Source organism: Oncorhynchus masou, unplaced genomic scaffold (genome assembly GCF_036934945.1).
Source record: "Oncorhynchus masou masou isolate Uvic2021 unplaced genomic scaffold, UVic_Omas_1.1 unplaced_scaffold_700, whole genome shotgun sequence".
Lineage (NCBI taxonomy): Eukaryota > Metazoa > Chordata > Actinopteri > Salmoniformes > Salmonidae > Oncorhynchus > Oncorhynchus masou.
In genome coordinates, this window is record NW_027013460.1 from 2,501 (window position 1) to 24,275 (window position 21,775).

The 21,775-nt window shown below is 41.2% G+C and overlaps 1 protein-coding gene across 1 annotated transcript; it reads right to left on the reverse strand.

Moving 5' to 3' along the window:
- Window positions 1–110: 110 nt before the first annotated feature.
- On the reverse strand, window positions 111–21,009 carry LOC135537033 (solute carrier family 12 member 1-like). Its single transcript, XM_064963247.1, has 17 exons — window positions 20,913–21,009; window positions 19,024–19,119; window positions 18,144–18,283; window positions 17,907–18,017; window positions 10,968–11,079; window positions 10,558–10,685; window positions 9,699–9,783; window positions 9,442–9,605; window positions 9,173–9,280; window positions 8,746–8,869; window positions 8,404–8,505; window positions 7,177–7,332; window positions 6,846–6,945; window positions 6,529–6,640; window positions 6,285–6,425; window positions 852–959; window positions 111–214 (listed from the first exon to the last, which is right to left on the reverse strand). Exons 1-17 carry the CDS (start codon window positions 20,977–20,979, stop codon window positions 203–205), a joined length of 1,866 nt encoding a protein of 621 aa, XP_064819319.1. The 5' UTR covers window positions 20,980–21,009; the 3' UTR covers window positions 111–202.
- Window positions 21,010–21,775: the final 766 nt, after the last annotated feature.

The window sequence follows — 21,775 nt, forward strand, 5'->3', positions numbered from 1 at the left end:
TGTGTGTGTGTGTGTGTGTGTGTGTGTGTGTGTGTGTGTGTGTGTGTGTGTGTGTGTGTGTGTGTATGTGTGCGTGCGTGTGTGTGTGTGTGTGTGTGTGTGTGTGTATGCATGCGTGTGTGTGTACTCACCCTGAGCCTTTATGATGTGTGAGATGTCCAGTCCCTGGTTCATCCTTAGTACCACGGTTCCGTACTCAAAGTCAAATGCATCGCTAAAAACACACACCCGGCACAGGACATACACTTTAATAACACACAGTTAGCACTTATCTTGCTTATTTTGTGTGTGTGTGTGTGTACACTGAGTATACCAAACATTAGGAACACCTTCCTAACATTGAGTTGCACCCCCCTCCCCCCTTTGCCCTCAGAACAGCCTCAATTCATCGGGGCATGGACTCTACAAGGTGTCGAAAGCGTTCCACTGGGATGGTGGCCCATGTCGACTCCAATGCTTCCCACAGTTGTGTCAAGTTGGCTGGATGTCCTTTGGTTGGTGGACCATTCTTGATACACATGGGAAACTGTTCAGTGTTAAAAACCCAGCAGCATTGCAGTTCTTGACACAAACCAGTTGGTCTGGCACCTACCACCATACTCTGTTTAAAGGCACGTAAATGTTTTGTCTCGCCCATTCTCCATCTGAATGCCACACATATACAATCCATGTCTCAATTGTCTCAATGCTTAAAAATCCTTCTTTAACCCGTCTCCTCCTCTTCATCTACACTGATTGAAGTGGATTTAAAAGGTGACATCAATAAGGGATCATAGCTTTCACCTGGAATCAGCTGGTCAGTCTATCATGGAAAGAGCAGGTGTTCCACTCAGTGTATGAGTGTGACTTACTGCAGTACTCCTACATAGCTCTGTACGCCAACTGTGTCTGCTGTCCTCCAGTCCTTCTTGGAAGCCCATCATCAGAATGTTGGGTTTCAGACGACCCAGACCTGATGCCTAGGACAGAGAGGGACAGCAGGTTATAACACACAGGCTGATCTTGAAAGACTTACACTACCTGCATTCAAGCAGATTTTCCTGCCTGCAATAAAACCAATGGAATCATCTCCAAACTGCACACTTCACCAACCCTGCATGCTGGTCAACTTAAATCAAGGTCGCGTTTGGAAGTATTTGACATGATATGTATTTGACTCCAAGACCGCATTCCACTCAGAAAGGTTTGAAATCTTCTTCCAAAAAAAGTGTTTCCACTTTCCAGCAAAAATAGTATTTTATTAATGAAAAGTACATTCCAAAAACACAGAAGTTGAGAATAGCCTAGTAAACAATACTATAAAGTTATTTGTTTCACAGCCTGATTAATTAACCTCCCTGATCTCTGAAGAGGTACACTGCCTTCGGAAATTATTCCGACCCTCGACTTTTTCCACATTTTTGTTACGTTACAGCCTCAGCAATCTACACATAAAAAATCCTCAGCAATCTACACAGAATTCCCCATAATGACAGAGCGAAAACAGGTTTTTAGAAACATTTGCGAATGTATTAAAATGTAAAAAACTGAAATACCTTATTCACATAAGTATTTAGACGCTTTGCAATGAGACTCGAAATAGAGCTCAGGTGCATCCTGTTTCCATTGATCATCCGTGAGATGCTTTTACAACTTGATTGGAGTCCACCTGTGGTAAATTCAATTGATTGGACATGATTTGGAAAGGCACGCACCTGTTTATATAAGGTCCCACAGTTGACAGTGCATGTCAGAGCAAAAAACAAGCCATGAGGTCGAAGGAATTGTCCGTAGACCTCCGAGACAGGAGTGTGTCGAGGCACAGATCTGGGAAGGTTACCAACATTTCTGCAACATTGAAGGTCCCCAAGAAAACAGTGGCCTCCATCATTTTTAAATGGAAGAAGTTTGGAACCCCCAACACTCTTCCTAGAGCTGTCCACCCGGCCAAACTGATCATTCGGGGAGAAGGGCCTTGGTCAGGGAGGTGACCAAGAACCCGATGGTCACTCTGCCAGAGCTCTAGAGTTCCTCTGTGGAGATGGGAGAACCTTCCAGAGAGACAACCATCTCTGCAGCACTCCACCAATCAGGCCTTTATGGTAGAGTGGCCAGACGGAGGTCACTCCTCAGTAAAAGGCTCATGACAGCCCACTTGGAGTTTGCCAAAAGGCACCTAAAAACTCTCAGTGAATGAGAAACAAGATTCTCTGATCTGATGATACCAAGATTGAAGTCTTTGGCCTGAATGCCAAGCATCACGTCTGGAGTAAACCTGGCACTATCCCTACGGTGAAGCATAGTGGTGGCAGCATCATGCTGTGTGGATGTTCTTCAGCGGCAGGGACTGGGAGACTGGTCAGGATCGAGGGAAAGATGAACGGAGCAATGTACAGAGAGATCCTTGATGAAAACCTGCTCCAGAGCCCTCAGGACCTCAGACTGTGGTGAAGGTTCACCTTCCAATAGGAAAAAGACCCTAAGCACACAGCCACGACAATTCAGGAATGGCTTCAAGACAAGTCTCTGAATGTCCTTGAGTGGCCCAGCCAGAGCCCGGACTTGAACCCAATTGAACATCTCTGGAGAGATGTGAAAATAGCTGTGCAGCAACGCTCCCCATCCAACCTGACAGAGTTTGAGAGGATCTGCAGAGAAGAATGGGAGAAACTCCCCTAATATAGATGTGCCAAGCTTGTAGCGTCATACCCAAGAAGACTCGATGCTGTAATCGCTGCCAAAGGTGCTTCAACAAAGTACTGAGTAAATATTACATTTACTTATCTAAATGTAATATTTCAGTTTATTTTTAATAAATTAGCAAACATTTCTAAAAACCTGTTTTGCTTTGTCATTATTGGGTATTGTGTCTAGATTGACGAGGGGAAAAAACAATTTAATCAATTTTAGAATAAGGCTGTAACGTAACAAAATATAGAAATAGTCAAGGGGTCTGAATACTTTCCGAAGGCACTGTATTTGTCTGCAGGATCTCATTCACCATCGTGTTAGTCACTGATAGACTATAGTTCTGTTTAATCTGGCTTCTCTTTAAAGCTAGCACTCCTCTTGACCACCCACACCACGCTACACAGTCTTATCTCCGTTCCAATGTGATAAAGACAACCATAAATGGACCATAACTCTAACTTCTCCTCTTCCTACCTCATTAACTAAGACACCAATTCTGTCTGGGCTGAGCTAGGCTGGACTGAAGGGAGGTAGAAATGCTGTGTAAAACTAGTCAAGACTGGACTATGCTGCTACGCTGCTGCTACACTGCTGCTACGCTGCTACGTTGCTGTTACGCTGTTCTGCCACGCTGCTGCTGTTACACTGCTGCTGCTACGCTGCTACGTTGCTGTTACGCTGTTCTGCCACGCTGCTGCTGTTACGCTGCTGCTGCTACGCTGCTTCCCTGTTACGCTGCTGCTACGCTGCTGCTGCTACGCTGCTTCCCTGTTACGCTGCTGCTGCTACGCTGCTCTACTACGCTGCTCTGCTACGCTGCTCTACTACGCTGCTCTGCTACGCTGCTCTGCTACGCTGCTGCTGCTGCCACGCTGCTCTGCTACGCTGCTCTGCTACGCTGCTCTGCTACGCTGCTGCTGCTGCTGCCACGCTGCTGCTGCCACGCTGCTCTGCCACGCTGCTCTGCTACGCTGCTCTGCTACGCTGCTCTGCTACGCTGCTCTGCTACGCTGCTGCTGCCACGCTGCTCTGCTGCCACGCTGCTCTGCTACGCTGCTCTGCTACGCTGCTCTGCTACGCTGCTCTGCTATGCTGCTGCTCAACGCTGCACTCAACGTCAACAAAACTAAGGAGATGATTGTGGACTTCAGGAAACAGCAGAGGGAACACCCCCTATCCACATCGATGGAACAGTAGTGGAGAGAGTAGCAAGTTTTAAGTTCCTCGGCATACACATCACAGACAAACTGAATTGGTCCACTCACACAGACAGCATCGTGAAGAAGGCGCAGCAGCGCCTCTTCAACCTCAGGAGGCTGAAAAATTTGGCTTGTCACCAAAAGCACTCACAAACTTCTACAGATGCACAATCGAGAGCATCCTGGCGGGCTGTATCACCGCCTGGTACGGCAACTGCTCCGCCCTCAACCGTAAGGCTCTCCAGAGGGTAGTGAGGTCTGCACAACGCATCACCGGGGGCAAACTACCTGCCCTCCAGGACACCTACACCACCCGATGTTACAGGAAGGCCATAAAGATCATCAAGGACATCAACCACCTGAGCCACTGCCTGTTCACCCCGCTATCATCCAGAAGGCGAGGTCAGTACAGGTGCATCAAAGCTGGGACCGAGAGACTGAAAAACAACTTCTATCTCAAGGCCATCAGACTGTTAAACAGCCACCACTAACATTGAGTGGCTGCTGCCAACACACTGACACTGACTCAACTCCAGCCACTTTAATAATGGGAATTGATGGGAAATGATGTAAATATATCACTAGCCACTTTAAACAATGCTACCTTATATAATGTTACTTACCCTACATTATTCATCTCATATGCATACGTATATACTGTACTCTATATCATCGACTGCATCCTTATGTAATACATGTATCACTAGCCACTTTAACTATGCCACTTTGTTTACATACTCATCTCATATGTATATACTGTACTCGTTACCATCTACTGTATCTTGCCTATACTGCTCTGTACCATCACTCATTCATATATTCTTATGTACATATTCTTTATCCCCTTACACTGTGTATAAGACAGTAGTTTAGGAATTGTTAGTTAGATTACTTGTTGGTTATTACTGCATTGTCGGAACTAGAAGCACAAGCATTTCGCTACACTCGCATTAACATCTGCTAACCATGTGTATGTGACAAATAAAATTTGATTTGATTTGCCACGCTGCTCTGCTACGCTGCTCTGCTACGCTGCTGCTGCTATGCTGCTGCTGCTACGCTGCTGCTGCTACGCTGCTCTACTACACGCTGCTGCTGCTACGCTGCTCTACGCTGCTCTACTACGCTGCTCTACTAAGCTGCTGCTGCTAGGCTGCTCTGCTCTACGCTGCTGCTGCTACGCTGCTGCTGCTACGCTGCTCTGCTACGCTGCTCTGCTACGCTGCTCTACTACGCTCTACTACGCTGCTGCTGCTACTACGCTGCTGCTGCTACGCTGCTGCTGCTGCCACGCTGCTGCTGCTACGCTGCTCTACTACGCTGCTCTGCTACGCTGCTCTACTGCCACGCTGCTGCTGCTACGCTGCTCTGCTACGCTGCTCTGCTACGCTGCTCTGCTACGCTGCTGCTGCCACGCTGCTGCTGCCACGCTGCTGCTGCTACGCTGCTCTACTACGCTGCTCTACTACGCTGCTCTGCCACGCTGCTGCTGCCACGCTGCTGCTGCTACGCTGCTCTACTACGCTGCTCTACTACGCTGCTCTGCTACGCTGCTCTGCCACGCTGCTCTGCCACGCTGCTGCTGCCACGCTGCTGCTGCTACGCTGCTCTACTACGCTGCTCTACTACGCTGCTGCTGCTACAGCGTTACTACTATAGCCCATAGAAACGCATTGAATAACACATTTATAAATGGAAAAAAAATACATTTAAAAAAATCATAAGGAATAAGGTTTTGAATTGTCTGTCCTATATCTAGGAGATATTAGACATATTCAAAAATTTTTGGACACATATTTAACTCCATGCTTCTATCCATTTGTATGGGTTACCTTCAGACGAGTCCCGTAACACATGGGGGAGTCGTAGAGCAAAACTGAGAACACCATCGTATTTGTGAGAGTCTCCCTTTTCCATAGTTTGTAGGCTCTTCGGACCCTACAGACTTTTTCATGAGAAGACCGATTTTGGGGATGTCTCATGGTCTGACAAACACCGCTGTCGCTCGGCAACCTTCCACCACAGATGTGGAAGGGTGACAGGCCTGCGGTGGATTGAGATACAGCCCATGCAGAAACTCATATCTCCAGCTTAAACTGATGGATTTTGATAGGGATTTTTTTATAATGTTGCTTAGATTGATGCACATGTGTCAATAGACTCTTAAGGATGAACCATTAGGCTTGATATCTCCATGAATTGATGTATTGTACTCATGTAAGAGGCAATAATACAAGTAGTATAGAAAGCCTTCCTATCAAAGTGTGTGTTTGTGTATATATTATAAATGATGAATCCATGTGTAGGTTCCTGCAGCAGTCAATAACTACCACAGAGTCGTACCCCAGGTGTACCCCATATATGTGTATCTATTCGAGGTGATTATATGTCCAGGTAGTAGACGTGGCGGTGCACCTGCATGAGGTTCTCAGTTCCCTGTCTGAAGGAGTCACAGGCCACCGCAGCATAGAAGGCTTTTCTCTTCTTCTTATTCAGCCACATCTGGTTCTTCTCCATTCCAGTGTTCACATCTGTCAATGTCTCTGTTCTGGGGCCCTGGGGAGAGATAGGAGGGGATATTATCTCATAGCGCTGTGTGTGAAGGAGGAATTGAAGGATGAAGAACTTGGTGACTTTAATCAAATGTCTGTCCTCTTACCACAAAGACTTCACATGTGAGACAGAGTCCGTAGTTCTTAGTGAAACAATGAGCCAGGTCCAGGAGTGCCGGTCTGTTCTGAGGTGCTCCTGTCAGCACCATACACTGAGGTCTGAGGAGGGGGGATAACAGTCAGTTATCGAAATCACATTAGTCTTCTTAACATTGTACACTTTCAGGTTAGAATGCAGAGCTGTATTGTACCTATCCCCTTCTTTTCATTTCACCTCTAACCATGAACAGAGTAGGTTTTCTTCCACTCGCCATCCAACAGCATAGTAAGACGTGTAATACCAGTGGCTTCTGTTGGCTCTTACCTGAAGTTCTTAACATGGTCCTCTACTCCGGTCAGTGACAGAGCGTTGTTGACCGCGCTGACAAACGTCACGGCCTGAGTGGACGAGCCCCAGTTCACATCTGAGGACAACAGAACACACTGATGTTAACACTGAACTTAGAGATGCTACGTATGTCATATGTAGTAGCTATGTACATCTTATGTCATCCCTATGTACTCATTCCTTTATCATAGTATTACTTTTGGCCAGCCCAGGCTTCCCATGTGGTAATGTACACTGGTTCTCTGTGTGTGATTGGTTCATATGTATTCGAATGTCAGCGTGATGCAAATCAATGTCTGTGTCTCACTTGGCTTCTTGACAGTGACGTAGACATATAGGAAGATCTCGATTGCGTAGGTGAGGAGAGCAGCCCACCAGTTGATGACAAACATCACACCACAGCAGAGCACCGCTCCAAACAGAGACAACCACATGTTGTAGTACCTGTACGCTGGCCTCCAGCCTACACAGGGGAGAGATCACAGGAGACAACAGTTACAGAGTTACAGAGAGAGTAAAAGGAAGCGATTCCCAAACCTTCCATAACAAAGCCATCACCTACAGAGAGATGAACCTGGAGAAGAGTCCCCTAAGCAAGCTGGTCCTGGGGCTCTGTTCACAAACACAAACACACCCTATAGAGCCCCAAGACAACAGCACAATTAGACCCAACCAAATCATTAGAAAACAAAAAGATAATTACTTGACACATTGGAAAGAATTAACAAAAAAACAGAGCAAACTAGAATGCTATTTGGCCCTACGCAGAGAGTACACAGCGGCAAAATACCTGACCACTGTGACTGACCCAAAATTAAGGAAAGCTTTGACTATGTACAGACTCAGTGAGCATAGCCTTGCTATTGAGAAAGGCCGCCGTAGGCAGACATGGCTCTCAAGAGAAGACAGGCTATGTGCTCACTGCCCACAAAATGAGGTGGAAACTGAGCTGCACTTCCTAACCTCCTGCGCAATGTATGACCATATTAGAGAGACATATTTCCCTCAGATTACACAGATCCACAAAGAATTTGAAAACAAATCCAATTTTGAAAAACTCCCATATCTACTGGGTGAAATTCCACAGTGTGCCATCACAGCAGCAAGATTTGTGGCCACGAGAAAAGGGCAACCAGTGAAGAACAAACACCATTGTAAATACAACCCATATTTATGCTTATTTATTTTATCTTGTGTCCTTTAACCATTTGTACATTGTTAAAACACTGTATATATATAATATGACATTTGCAATGTCTTTATTGTTTTGAAACTTCTGTATGAGTAATGTTTACTGTTAATTGTTATTGTTTTTCACTTTATATATTCACTTTATATATTATCTACCTTACTTGCTTTGGCAATGTTAACACATGTTTCCAAGGCAAATAAAGCCCTTGAATTGTATTGAATTGAGTTAAAGAGAGAGAGAGCTAAAGAAAGAGAGAGAGTTAAAGAGAGAGAGAGAGAGAGAGAGAGAGAGAGTTAAAGAGAGAGAGAGAGAGAGAGAGAGAGAGAGAGTTAGAGAGAGTACCTGGGGACTTAGCGTATGAAGCGTGGAAGCAGGAGAAGTTGATGAGGGCATACGATGCCAGGAAGAAGTTGGAGATGATGGGCGCGATGACGTTCAGATCGGCTACACACAAACACACACACACACACACACACACACACACACACACACACACACACACACACACACACACACACACACACACACACACACACACACACACACACACACACACACACACACACACACACACAGAGAGAGAGAGACACAACAGAGATTCATTTGAGTTGTTTGTGACATTACCAATATTAAACTAATTGGCGACTGTGGTTTATCTTAAATGTGTGTAGTGACCTCACTTACCGATGATTATGAAGGCGACAGCGATGATGAAAGTCAGAACGTAGCCTCTGATTGGCTCGTTATTCTTGCCGTGTCCCTTGGCGAAGAACTTCAGTGCAGTGTAGATGTTGTCTTTACACAGAGCCTGAGAGGAGGAAGAGGAGGAAGAAGAGAAAGAGGGGGGCGAGAAGGTGAGGAGGAGCAGGAAGAGAAGGGTGGATGAAGAGGTGGGGGAGGAGGAAGAGAGAGAGGTAGAGGATGGAGGAGTGGGAGTTAGCTGATTGTAACATAGTTTGACAATTGTTGTCATCTGGCTAGAAGGAACATGAAAAAGAGAGAGGCTCTATTTCACTCATCATAGACCTTGTAGTAGTACCTGGAACCCTCAGAGCTGATGAATGAGGATCAAGTGAGCAGACAGATGATAGACAGTAGTAGTGTGACTGACCTGGAAGACTTTGGGTGCGCTGACGAGGGAGGCGAGGGCGGAGGAGAGGGTGGCAGAGAAGGTTCCTGCTGTGATGAGAGGACCGAACCCCGACACCATGGTCATCACCTGGGGAGGAGGAGACACAGGGGCTGTTTAGTTTCACTGGACTGTGTGTGTGTGTCTGGTTATTTTGTTGTGTTGCAGTGAGTGTTCCATTTTGTGTTGTTGTACTGAATGTGTAACTGTGTTGTTTGATTGTTGTTACATTGTTGTTGTTGTTCTTGTACCTGGAAGTTGTTCATGGAGCCAAACTTGCAGCTGCTGACATCACAGGAGGAGAAGTTCCATCCCTGCTCACAGGCAGCAGTGTTGGTACCGTTACAGAACATGTCCATCCCTGTGGCAATGGTGTCATTGATGTTTCCTGTTGCATCACGCACCACCGTGGCAGCTGATCAATCAGAAAACAGAACAGACACAACATTTAGGGAGGGTTTTGTGTGTGCGTTTGTGTGTGCGTTCTCGTGCGCGCGTGCATCCTTACAGACACAGAGGGCGACTCCCAGGTATGTGACTCCAGTGATGAGGATGGCCAGCAGGGTTCCTTTAGGGAGGGCATCCTGGGGATCCTGCAGTAGAACCAGAGATAAACAGCAGAAGTGATAGCTGGAGGAAACAGTGGTTTGGGTCTATGGGATCATCATTTTCTGCTGTTTAAAGTGAAGGTGCCTGTTCACAGACACAATAAAGAGTATTTCTCTCTCTCTCTTGCCATCCACCTCTCTCTCTCTCTCTCTCTCTCTCTCTCTCTCTCTCTCTCTCTCAATTCAATTCAATTCAAGGGCTTTATTGGCATGGGAAACATGTGTTAACATTGCCAAGGCAAGTAAGATAGATAATATATAAAGTGAAATAAACAATAAAAATTAACAGTAGACATCACTCTCTCTCTCTCTCTCTCTCTCTCTCTCTCTGTTTATATCTCTCTCTCTCTCTCTCTCCAAGCTACCAATGACTTCACACAGGAAGAGGTTGTGCTACAGAAAAGCTACCCTAAAGAGAAATATACAGTAGTTTATAAAGCTACCCTAAAGATAAATATACAGTAGTTTATAAAGCTAACCTAAAGAGAAATATACAGTAGTTTATAAAGCTACCCTGAAGATAAATATACAGTAGTTTATAAAGCTACCCTAAAGAGAAATATACAGTAGTTTATAAAGCTACTTATAAAGCTACAAACTACTTCGTGAAAATAATCATATCTAAATCTGAAATGTCATAATATAATGTTAAGAAACATGACTACAAGAACACATCTCTCTGAGTCGTATGTTAACAGTGAACTGAGATCTGTGTGGTCAGGCAGAGGAACATAGTGGGTCATTTTCTGCCCTTCATACCTTCAGGTCACCAGAGATGTTAGCTCCGGCCAGGATACCCGTGGCAGCAGGGAAGAAGATGGCGAACACAGAGAAGAACGTCTCTCCATCTCGGAAGTCCGGCGGTAAGTTCTCCATAAATATTTTGGCTGTGGGGGAGAAAGAGAAGAGAATAGATGAGGATGAGAAGGGTGTCTCTGTGTCAAACTGGTGATGCTGTCTCTGTGTGTCATTTGTGACAGAGTATAGACAGAGTATGTGACAGAGTATAGAAAAATACATGTTCTCCTCCTGACCATGTGACCTGCGCAGGACAAACTCAGGGCTCTCTTCATGCAACTAATATAGCTTGATTATAAATGTGAGCATTATAAAGGTTATGTATTGGATGAATTCCTCTATCATTGTGAAAGAAACCTCTGTTGCCTTACCGTCATAGTTAAAGAATCCTTTGGACTTCTTGTCGGTGGAGGCTGGGATGCCAGTTCCTACGAAGACGTTGACGATGGCTACCAGGAGGATGATCAGCAAACCGATCTGGGCCTGAAGAGACAGGACATCAACAGGTTAGTCTGGGTTACAAAGTTTTCATATGACACTAGAGGACAGTTACAAGGTCACACCATTCCTCTCCAACAGCTGAAGAGGAGAAACCGACTGTGATAAGGAGCTGAACACATTCTGATCTCAGTTACGGTCAATATCAGACATGGAATTGAAAGATGTCAAGTTGATATCAGTTGATTCATTTTCTACTGGAAACATGGGGATTTGAACCACACTGTATGTGGATCTGTCTCTAGCTGTACAGTGAAGTGCAGTGTAGCGTAGTGAGAGTAGCATAATGTAGTGTAGTGTATGTATTGTGTATTATATCATGCTGTGTAGTATAATGTAGCGTTGAGTAGCGTATTATAATGTAGTGTATTATATTGTAGCGTATTATAATGTAGTGTATTATAATGTAGCGTAGTGTAGCATAGTATAATGTATTGTAGTATAATGTATTGTAGTATAATGCATGCGTATAGCGTATTATAATGTAGTGTATTATAATGTAGTGCAGCGTATTATAATGTAATGTAGTGTATTATAATGTAGAATAGTGTAGCATAGTATAATGTATTGTAGTAAAATGTAGTGTAGTACAATGCAGTATAGCATAGTATAATGTAGTGTAGTATATTATAATGTAGTGCAGCTTAGTGTAGTATAATGTTGTATAATGTAGTGTAGTATAATGTAGTATAATGTAATGTAGTGTAGAGTGTAGTATAATGTAATGTAGTGTAGTATAAGTATAATGTAGTGTAGTAATGTAGTATAATGTATAATGTAGTGTAGTAGAGTAGTATAATGTAGTGTGTAGCATAGTATAATGTAGTGTAATGTAGTATAATGTAATGTAGTAGTAGTAGTGTAATGTAATGTAATGTAATGGAATGTAGTATAATGTAATGTATAGTGTAATGTAACAATGTAGTGTAAGTATAATGTGGTATAATGTAATGTAGTGTAGAGTAGAGTAGAGTAGTGTATAATATAATGTAATGTAGAGTAGAGTAGTATAATGTAATGTAGTGTAGAGTAGAGTAGTATAAGTATAATGTAATGTAGTGTAGAGTAGAGTAGTATAATGTAATGTAGTGTAGAGTAGAGTAGTATAATGTAATGTAAGTGTAATGTGTAGAGTAGAGTAGTATAATGTAATGTAGTATGTAATGTAATGTAGTGTAGTAGTATAATGTAATGTAGTGTAGAGTAGAGTAGTGTAATGTAATGTAATGTAGTGTAGAGTAAGTAATGTAATAAGTATAATGTAATGTAGCGTAGAGTAGTATAATGTAATGTAGTGTAGAGTAGTATAATGTAATGTAGAGTAGAGTAGTATAATGTAATGTAGTGTAGAGTAGTATAATGTAATGTAGAGTAGAGTAGTATAATGTAATGTAAGTATAATGTAATGTGATAATGTAAGTAGAGTAGTATAATGTAATGTAGTAGTATAAGTAAGTAGATAATGTAATGTAGTGTAGAGTAGAGTAGTAGTATAATGTAATGTAGTAATGTAATGTAGTATAGTGTAATGTAGAGTAGAGTATAATGTAATGTAGTGTATAATGTAATGTAGAGTAGTGTAATGTAATGTAGAGTAGAGTAGTATAATGTAATGTAGAGTAGTATAATGTAATGTACATTTACATTTAAGTCATTTAGTAGTGTAAGTAGAGTAAGTAGATAATGTAATGTAGTAGAAGTGTAGAGTAGAGTATAATGTAATGTAGTGTTTTTTAGAGTATACCTTTAGTAATGTAATGTGGCCAATTGTAGAGTGAACAGACAACACAGAGTTAATGTAATGTAATACAGTAGAGTAGTCTATATACAATGTGTGTAATGTAGAGCGAATAATTACAATAGTGTAATGTAATGTATTGTAGAGTAGAGAGGTAGAGATATTGGTGTGTAGAGTAGCGTAGAGTAGAGTAGTATAATGTAATGTAACGTAGTGTAGAGTAGAGTAGTATAATGTAATGTATCGTAGAGTAGTATAATGTAATGTAGTGTAGTGTAATGTACCGTAGTGTAGAGTTGTATAATGCAATGTAGTGTAGAGTCGTATAATGTAATGTAGAGTAGTATAATGTAATGTATCGTAGAGTAGTGTAATGTAATGTAGAGTAGTATAATGTAATGTAGTGTAGTGTATTATAATGTAATGTAGTGTAGAGTTGCGTAGAGTAGTATAATGTATTGTAGTGTAGTGTGGTATAATGTAATGTATCGTAGAGTAGAGTAGTATAATGTAATGTAGAGTAGTATAATGTAATGTAGTGTAGTATAATGTAATGTAGCGTAGTATAATGTAATGTAGTGTAGAGTACTATAATGTAGTGTAGGGTAGTATAATGTAATGTAGTGTAGAGTAGTATAATGTAATGTAGTGTAGAGTAGTATAATGTAGTGTAGGGTAGTATAATGTAATGTAGTGTAGAGTAGTATAATGTAATGTAGCATAGAGTAGAGTAGTATAATGTAATGTAGAGTAGTATAATGTAATGTAGGGTAGTAGTAGTGTAATGTAATGTAGTGTAGAGCAGTATAATGTAATGTAGTGTAGTATAATGTAATGTAGCGTAGAGTAGTATAATTTAATGTAATGTAGCGTAGAGTAGTATAATGTAATGTAATGTAGCGTAGAGCAGTATAATGTAATGTAGTGTAGTATAATGTAATGTAGCGTAGAGTAGTATAATTTAATGTAATGTAGCGTAGAGTAGTATAATGTAATGTAATGTAGCGTAGAGTAGTATAATGTAATGTATCGTAGAGTAGAGTAATGTAATGTAGAGTAGTATAATGTAATGTAGCATAGTGTAATGTAGAGTAGAGTAGTATAATGTAATGTAGAGTAGTATAATGTAGTGTCGTGTAGAGTAGTATAATGTAATGTAGAGTAGAGTAGTGTAATGTAATGTAGTGTAGTGTAGTATAATGTAATGTAGAGTAGTATAATGTAATGTAGAGTAGTATAATGTAATGTAGATAATGTAATGTAGCGTAGAGTAGTATAATGTAATGTAGAGTAGTATAATGTAATGTAGAGTAGTATAATGTAATGTAGCGTAGATTAGAGTAGTGTAATGTAGTGTAGAGTAGTATACTGTAATGTAGCATAGAGTAGAGTAATGTAATGTAGCGTAGAGTAGTATAATGTAATGTAGCGTATAGTAGGGTAGTGTAATGTAGGGTAGAGTAGTATACTGTAATGTAGAGTAGAGTAGTGTAATGTAATGTAAAGTAGTACAATGTAACGTAGTGTAGAGTAGAGTAGTATAATGTAATGTATCGTAGAGTAGTATAATGTAATGTAGTGTAGTGTAATGTACCGTAGTGTAGAGTAGTATAATGTAATGTAGTGTAGAGTTGTATAATATAATGTAGAGTAGTATAATGTAATGTATCGTAGAGTAGTGTAATGTAATGTAGAGTAGTATAATGTAATGTAGTGTAGTGTATTATAATGTAATGTAGTGTAGAGTTGCGTAGAGTAGTATAATATAATATAGTGTAGAGTAGTATAATGTATTGTAGTGTAGTGTGGTATAATGTAATGTATCGTAGAGTAGAGTAGTATAATGTAATGTAGAGTAGTATAATGTAATGTAGTGTAGTATAATGTAATGTAGAGTAATAATGTAATGTAGTGTAGAGTAGTATAATGTAATGTAGGGTAGTATAATGTAATGTAGTGTAGAGTAGTATAATGTAATGTAGCATAGAGTAGAGTAGTATAATGTAATGTAGAGTAGTGTAATGTAGTGTAGTGTAGTATATAATGTAATGTAGCATAGAGTAGAGTAGTATAATGTAATGTAGAGTAGTATAATGTAATGTAGTAGTATAATGTAGTGTAGAGTAGTGTAATGTAGTTGTAGACTTAGTATAATGTAATGTAGCGTAGTAGTGTACTTTGTAATGCCTTTCACACTAGTAGTAGTATAGTAGTAGTATAATGTAATGTATCGTAGAGTATAACGTAATGTAGAGTAGTATAATGTAATGTAGTAGAGTAGTATAATGTAATGTAATAGAGTAACCGTAGATTTAGAGTAGAGTAGTATAATGTAATGTAGATAATGTAATGTAGCGTAGAGTAGCGAAGTATAGAGTAGAGTATAATGTAATGTAGAGTAGTATAATGTAATGTAGAGTAGAGTAGTGTAATGTAATGTAGCGTAGAGTAGAGTAGTATAATGTAATGTAGAGTAGTATAATGTAATGTAGCGTAGTAATATAATGTAATGTAGCGTAGAGTAGTATAATGTAATGTAGCATAGAGTAGAGTAATGTAATGTAATAGAGTAGTATAATGTAATGTAGTATAGTAGGGTAGTGTAATGTAGTGTAGAGTAATGTAATTTAGCGTAGAGTACTATAATGTAATACCGTAGAATAGAGTAGCATTGTGTACCGTAGCGTAGAGTAGTAGTATAATGTAATGTAGAGCAGTATAATGTAATGTAGAGTAGAGTAGTGTAATTTAGTGTAGAGTAGTATAATGTAATGTAGAGTAGTGTAATGTAATGTAGAGTAGAGTAGAGTAGTGTAATGTAATGTAATGTAGCGTAGAGTATATATGTAATGTAATGAGTAGTATAATATAATGTAGTATAATGTAATGTAGAGTAGCGTAGTGTAATTTAGTGTAGAGTAGTATAATGTAATGTAGAGTAGAGTAGTATAATGTAATGTAGAGTAGAGTAGTATAATGTAATGTAGAGTAGTATAATGTAATGTAGAGTAGAGTAGTGTAATTTAGTGTAGAGTAGTATAATGTAATGTAGAGTAGAGTAGTATAATGTAATGTAGAGTAGAGTAGTATAATGTAATGTAGAGCAGTATAATGTAATGTAGAGTAGTGTAATGTAGAGTAGAGTAGTATAATGTAATGTAGAGCAGTATAATGTAATGTAGAGTAGAGTAGTGTAATTTAGTGTAGAGTAGTATAATGTAATGTACCGTAGCGTAGAGTAGAGTAGTATAATGTAATGTAGCGTAGAGTAGTATAATGTAATGTAGCTTAGAGTCGTGTAATGTAGCGTAGAGTAGAGTAGTCTAATGTAGAGTAGTGTAGTATAATGTAATGTAGAGTAGTATACTGCAATGTAGCATAGATTAGAGTAGTGTAATGTAATGTAGAGTAATATAATGTCATGTAGCGTAGAGTAGCGTACTGTTGTATAATGTAGTGTAGTATAATGTTGTCACGTTCTGACCATCGTTCGTGTGTGTTTTCCTTGTTTTATTGTTGGTCAGGACGTGAGCTGGGTGGGCATTCTATGTTGTGTGTCTAGTTTGTCTGTTTCTGTGTTTGGCCTGATATGGTTCTCAATCAGAGGCAGGTGTTAGTCATTGTCTCTGATTGGGAACCATATTTCGGTAGCCTGTTTTGTGTTGGGTTTTGTGGGTGATTGTTCCTGTCTTTGTGTTTGTGGCACCAGATAGGACTGTTTTGGTTTTTGCACGTTTCTTGTTTTGTAGATTGTCGTACTTTCATCTTTATTAAAGATGCACAAAACTAACCACGCTGCATTTTGGTCCGCCTCTCTTTCCCCACAAGAAAACCATTACAAATGTAGTATAATGTAGAGTAGTGTTGTTTATTGTAGTGTAGTGTAGTATAATGTAATGTAGCATAGTCTAGTATAATGTAGTATAATGTAGCGTAGTGTTGTATAATGTAGTGTACTGTAGTTTAATGTAGTATAATGTGTAGTATAATGTAATGTAGCGTAGTGTTGAATAATGCAGTGTACTGTAGTTTAATGTAGTATAATGTGTAGTGTAATGTAATGTAGCGTAGTGTTGTATAATGTAGTGTACTGTAGTTTAATGTAGTATAATGTGTAGTATAATGTAATGTAGCGTAGTGTTGTATAATGTAGTGTACTGTAGTTTAATGTAGTATAATGTGTAGTATAATGTAATGTAGCGTAGTGTTGTATAATGTAGCGTAGTGTTGTATAATGCAGTGTACTGTAGTTTAATGTAGTATAATGTGTAGTATAATGTAATGTAGCGTAGTGTAGTATAATGTAGTATAATGTAGCGTAGTGTTGTATAATGTAGTGTACTGTAGTTTAATGTAGTATAATGTGTAGTATAATGTAATGTAGCGTAGTGTTGTATAATGTAGTGTACTGTAGTTTAATGTAGTATAATGTGTAGTATAATGTAATGTAGCGTAGTGTTGTATAATGTAGTGTACTGTAGTTTAATGTAGTATAATGTGTAGTATAATGCAGTGTACTGTAGTTTAATGTAGTATAATGTAATGTATAATGTAATGTAGCGTAGTGTTGTATAATGTAGTGTACTGTAGTTTAATGTAGTATAATGTGTAGTATAATGTAATGTGTAGTGTTGTATAATGTAGTGTACTGTAGTTTAATGTAGTATAATGTGTAGTATAATGTAATGTAGCGTAGTGTTGTATAATGCAGTGTACTGTAGTTTAATGTAGTATAATGTGTAGTATAATTTAATGTAGCATAGTCTAGTATAATGTAGTATAATGTAGTGTAGTGTTGTATAATGTAGTGTATTGTAGTTTAATGTAGTATAATGTGTAGTGTAATGTAATGTAGCGTAGTGTTGTATAATGCAGTGTACTGTAGTTTAATGTAGTATAATGTGTTGTGTAATGTAATGTAGCGTAGTGTAGTATAATGTAGTGTACTGTAGTTTAATGTAGTATAATGTGTAGTGTAATGTAATGTAGCGTAGTGTTGTATAATGCAGTGTACTGTAGTTTAATGTAGTATAATGTGTTGTGTAATGTAATGTAGCGTAGTGTAGTATCTCACCTTGGCCTCCCACTCCATCCCGGCCACTGAGATCCCCAGCAGCAGTACCACCGAGATACAGCCGATGATCCTGATGTCATTCAGCTCATCTATCATCATGGCATCGTTTTCCTGTAGAGGAGAGGGAAGGAGGGGGAGAGAGGGACCACAGTCAGTGATCTGACACACACACACACACACACACACACACACACACACACACACACACACACACACACACACACAGATGCTACGTACCTTGAGTAGGTCAACCACAGTCTCTGCGAAGCCCACCACGTACATCGCCACGGCAACAGCGTTAGCGAAGGCGAAGATGAGACCAATGGAACCGCCAAACTCTGGTCCCAGACTACGTGATATCAGGTAGTACGCCCCTCCTGGAAACCAATCAGTCATAACATTCCTCTACTTGTACATACAGTGGACACAGAGCAGGTAGGGAGCAGGGAGAATAACATTCCTATACTTGTACATACAGTGGACACAGAGCAGGTAGGGAGCAGGGATAATAGCATTCCTATACTTGTACATACAGTGGACACAGAGCAGGTAGGGAGCAGGGAGAATAACATTCCTCTACTTGTACATACAGTGGACACAGAGCAGGTAGGGAGCAGGGAGAATAACATTCCTCTACTTGTACATACAGTGGACACAGAGCAGGTAGGGAGCAGGGAGAATAACATTCCTATACTTGTACATACAGTGGACACAGAGCAGGTAGGGAGCAGGGAGAATAACATTCCTATACTTGTACATACAGTGGACACAGAGCAGGTAGGGAGCAGGGAGAATAACATTCCTATACTTGTACATACAGTGGACAGTCATTGAGAACAACCTTAGAGCTCTCCCTGTTTTTCACCATTGTCTCATGTTTATAATGTGTTGATTGCCTGTATGAAGCCTCGCTACTGTTATTTTACTGCTGCTCTTTAATTATTTGTTATTTGTTTATTTCTTTTTTTCTTATATGTTTTTTTTACTTAGCACTTAGTTTTCTCAAAACATTGTTGGTTAAGGACTTGTAAGTAAACATTTCACTGTAAGGTCTTCCGACACCTGTTGTATTCGGCGCATGTGACAAATAACATTTGATTTGATTTGGTTGACTCACCTCCGCGTACCACTCCATTGGTGCAAATAGCAGACATGGAGAGACCTGTGACGGTGGTCACCACACAGCTCAGAGCAATGACCACAATGCCCAGACCTAAAACACAAAATACCTGTTAATCCAACTCACCCCTGCTCAGGCCATTTACAGTCTGTCTACATGTGAAGGCATGCAATGTTTTGCAAAGTTTGAATTCCACAGTGAAGCCTTCTGTCCCCTCCAGTCACCTCTAACACCTTGAGAAACACAGTGAAGCCTTCTGTCCCCTCCAGTCACCTCTAACACCTTGAGAAACACAGTGAAGCCTTCTGTCCCCTCCAGTCACCTCTAACACCTTGAGAAACACAGTGAAGCCTTCTGTCCCCTCCAGTCCCTCTCAACACCTTGAGAAACACAGTGAAGCCTTCTGTCCCCTCCAGTCACCTCAACCTCTAACACCTTGAGAAACACAGTGAAGCCTTCTGTCCCCTCCAGTCACCTCTTGAGAAAACACCTTGAGAAACACAGTGAAGCCTTCTGTCCCCTCCAGTCACCTCTAACACCTTGAGAAACACAGTGAAGCCTTCTGTCCCCTCCAGGCACCTCCAACACCTTGAGAAACACAGTGAAGCCTTCTGTCCCCTCCAGTCACCTCTAACACCTTGAGAAACACAGTGAAGCCTTCTGTCCCCTCCAGTCACCTCTAACACCTTGAGAAACACAGTGAAGTCCCCTCCAGTCACCTCTAACACCTTAAGAAACACAGTGAAGCCTTCTGTCCCCTCCAGTCACCTCTAACACCTTGAGAAACACAGTGAAGCCTTCTGTCCCCCCCAGTCACCTCTAACACCTTGAGAAACACAGTGAAGCATTCTGTCCCCTCCAGTCACCTCCAACACCTTGAGAAACATAGTGAAGCATTCTGTCCCCTCCAGTCACCTCCAACACCTTGAGAAACATAGTGAAGCATTCTGTGTGTCTGAAATGGTCCATTCTCAGGACTAATGGTGCTGTAGGCCTGTAGGCTGTTAGTTCCAGCAGGCGGTTTACTCTGATATCTGTCATGGTTTCTATCTGCACTGCAGCCAGCCCTCTGAAATGCATTAGTTATGCTCCATAAAGAGGTCCTCACCCCTGATAAACACACACATGCACACAAACACACACACATACACACACCTGGTACATTCAAGCTACTTCCCTTGCTTTGACCTCAGAGTGAAGGACACTGGGAGCTGACTGGTTGTCTTTTTGTGTTGTACATATTTCTACACTCTCAGAAACAAAGAGTGCAACAAAGAATGTCCCAGTAGGTCAGTGGTATTCAAACTTTTTCAGTGGGGAGCCAATTTTTTCCACCAGAATTTCTGGGGACCCCATTTTCCCCCCAATAATTTCTTGCGACCCCAACACAAATCTAAAGACACAACCTTAAAATGTTCATTGCATATTAATTTCTTATCAACATGAAAAGAAACCAATTAATACATTTTCTCAATAAAATTGTAGCTTTCAAATGATCTTTCTCAAAACGTTTGTATATTGTATACAGTAATACAGTAATAATCTGTACTCCTCATTGTTTAAAATGTGATTTTTTAAAAACATTTTGGCGACCCCACTGCAGTTACCCCATCGTGACCCCAACTTTAAATACCACTTCTGTAGGGGAGTATTGGGGAACCCTCTGAATTTAAGATAGGTAGAACTCTTTCTGGTTCCCTATACCAACCTTTATCTATTTGGAATCCAGATGATGTTTTTGTAACCTGGTTCTTTTTGGAAACCTAAAGGCTTCTATCTGACCTGAAGAGGAGCCTGTTGTCCTACAGGAACAAATGTGCTACATAGCACTCTTTTTTATGATAGTTTATGTGGTGCAATTATTTATTACTCTGTGTTGTACTTACCCCAGCCGGCCTGTCCAAACACCCAGGACAGACGGATGAACAGCATCACACCCCAGATGTTCAACATACATCTCACCTAGAGAGGAGGAAAGACAAGAGGAGAGAGAGGAGGAGAGACAGGAGGAGAGACAGAAGGAGAGACAGGAGGAGAGGAGAGAGGAGGAGAGACAGGAGGAGAGAGGAGGAGAGACAGGAGGAGAGAGAGGAGGAGAGACAGGGGAGCGAGGGGAGGAGAGAGAGAAGGAGAGAGAGAGGAGGAGACAGAGGAGGAGAGACAGGAGGAGAGAGAGGAGGGGAGAGGAGGAGAGAGGAGAGAGGAGAGAGAGAGGAGTAAGAGAGGAGAGAGGAGGAGAGACAGGAGAAGAGCGATTGGAGGAGAGACAGGAGGAGAGCGAGGGGAGGAGAGAGACAGGAGAAGACAGAGGAGGAGAGAGAGGAGAGAGAGGAGGAGAGCAAGGTGGGGAGAGAGAGGAGGAGAGAGACAGGAGGAGACAGAGGATGAGAGAGAGGAGGAGAGAGATAGGAGGAGAGAGAGGAGGAAAGAGGGGAGGAGAGAGACAGAGAGTAGGAGAGAGACAGGGGAGACAGAGGAGGAGAGACAGGAGGAGAGACAGGGGAGGAGAGAGAGGAGGAGAGAGACAGGGAGGAGACAGAGGAGGCGAGAGAGGACGAGAGAGAGGAGGAGAGAGACAGAGAGTAGGAGAGAGGCTAGGTTAGGTAGAGACTGGGGTTAGCCCTGAGTTACTCACAGGGCAGGATCACTTTGACCTTGTCTCTTCGCTTCCAGTCAGATTGTAGTTAGGTTAGATAGAGACCGGGTTATGACAGAATGACTATCTGAATCTCTTTATCGCTGTGTCAGT

Excerpts from the sequence above, each read along its gene's own strand:
- LOC135537033 (XM_064963247.1), bottom strand. The coding sequence starts at position 20,979 with ATGTTGAACATCTGGGGTGTGATGCTGTTCATCCGTCTGTCCTGGGTG. Across the intron at positions 9,784-10,557 it reads ACATCTCTGGTGACCTGAAG|GATCCCCAGGATGCCCTCCC; the intron begins GTATGAAGGGCA and ends GTTCTACTGCAG. Across the intron at positions 6,426-6,528 it reads TCACATGTGAAGTCTTTGTG|GGCCCCAGAACAGAGACATT; the intron begins GTAAGAGGACAG and ends ATCTCTCCCCAG.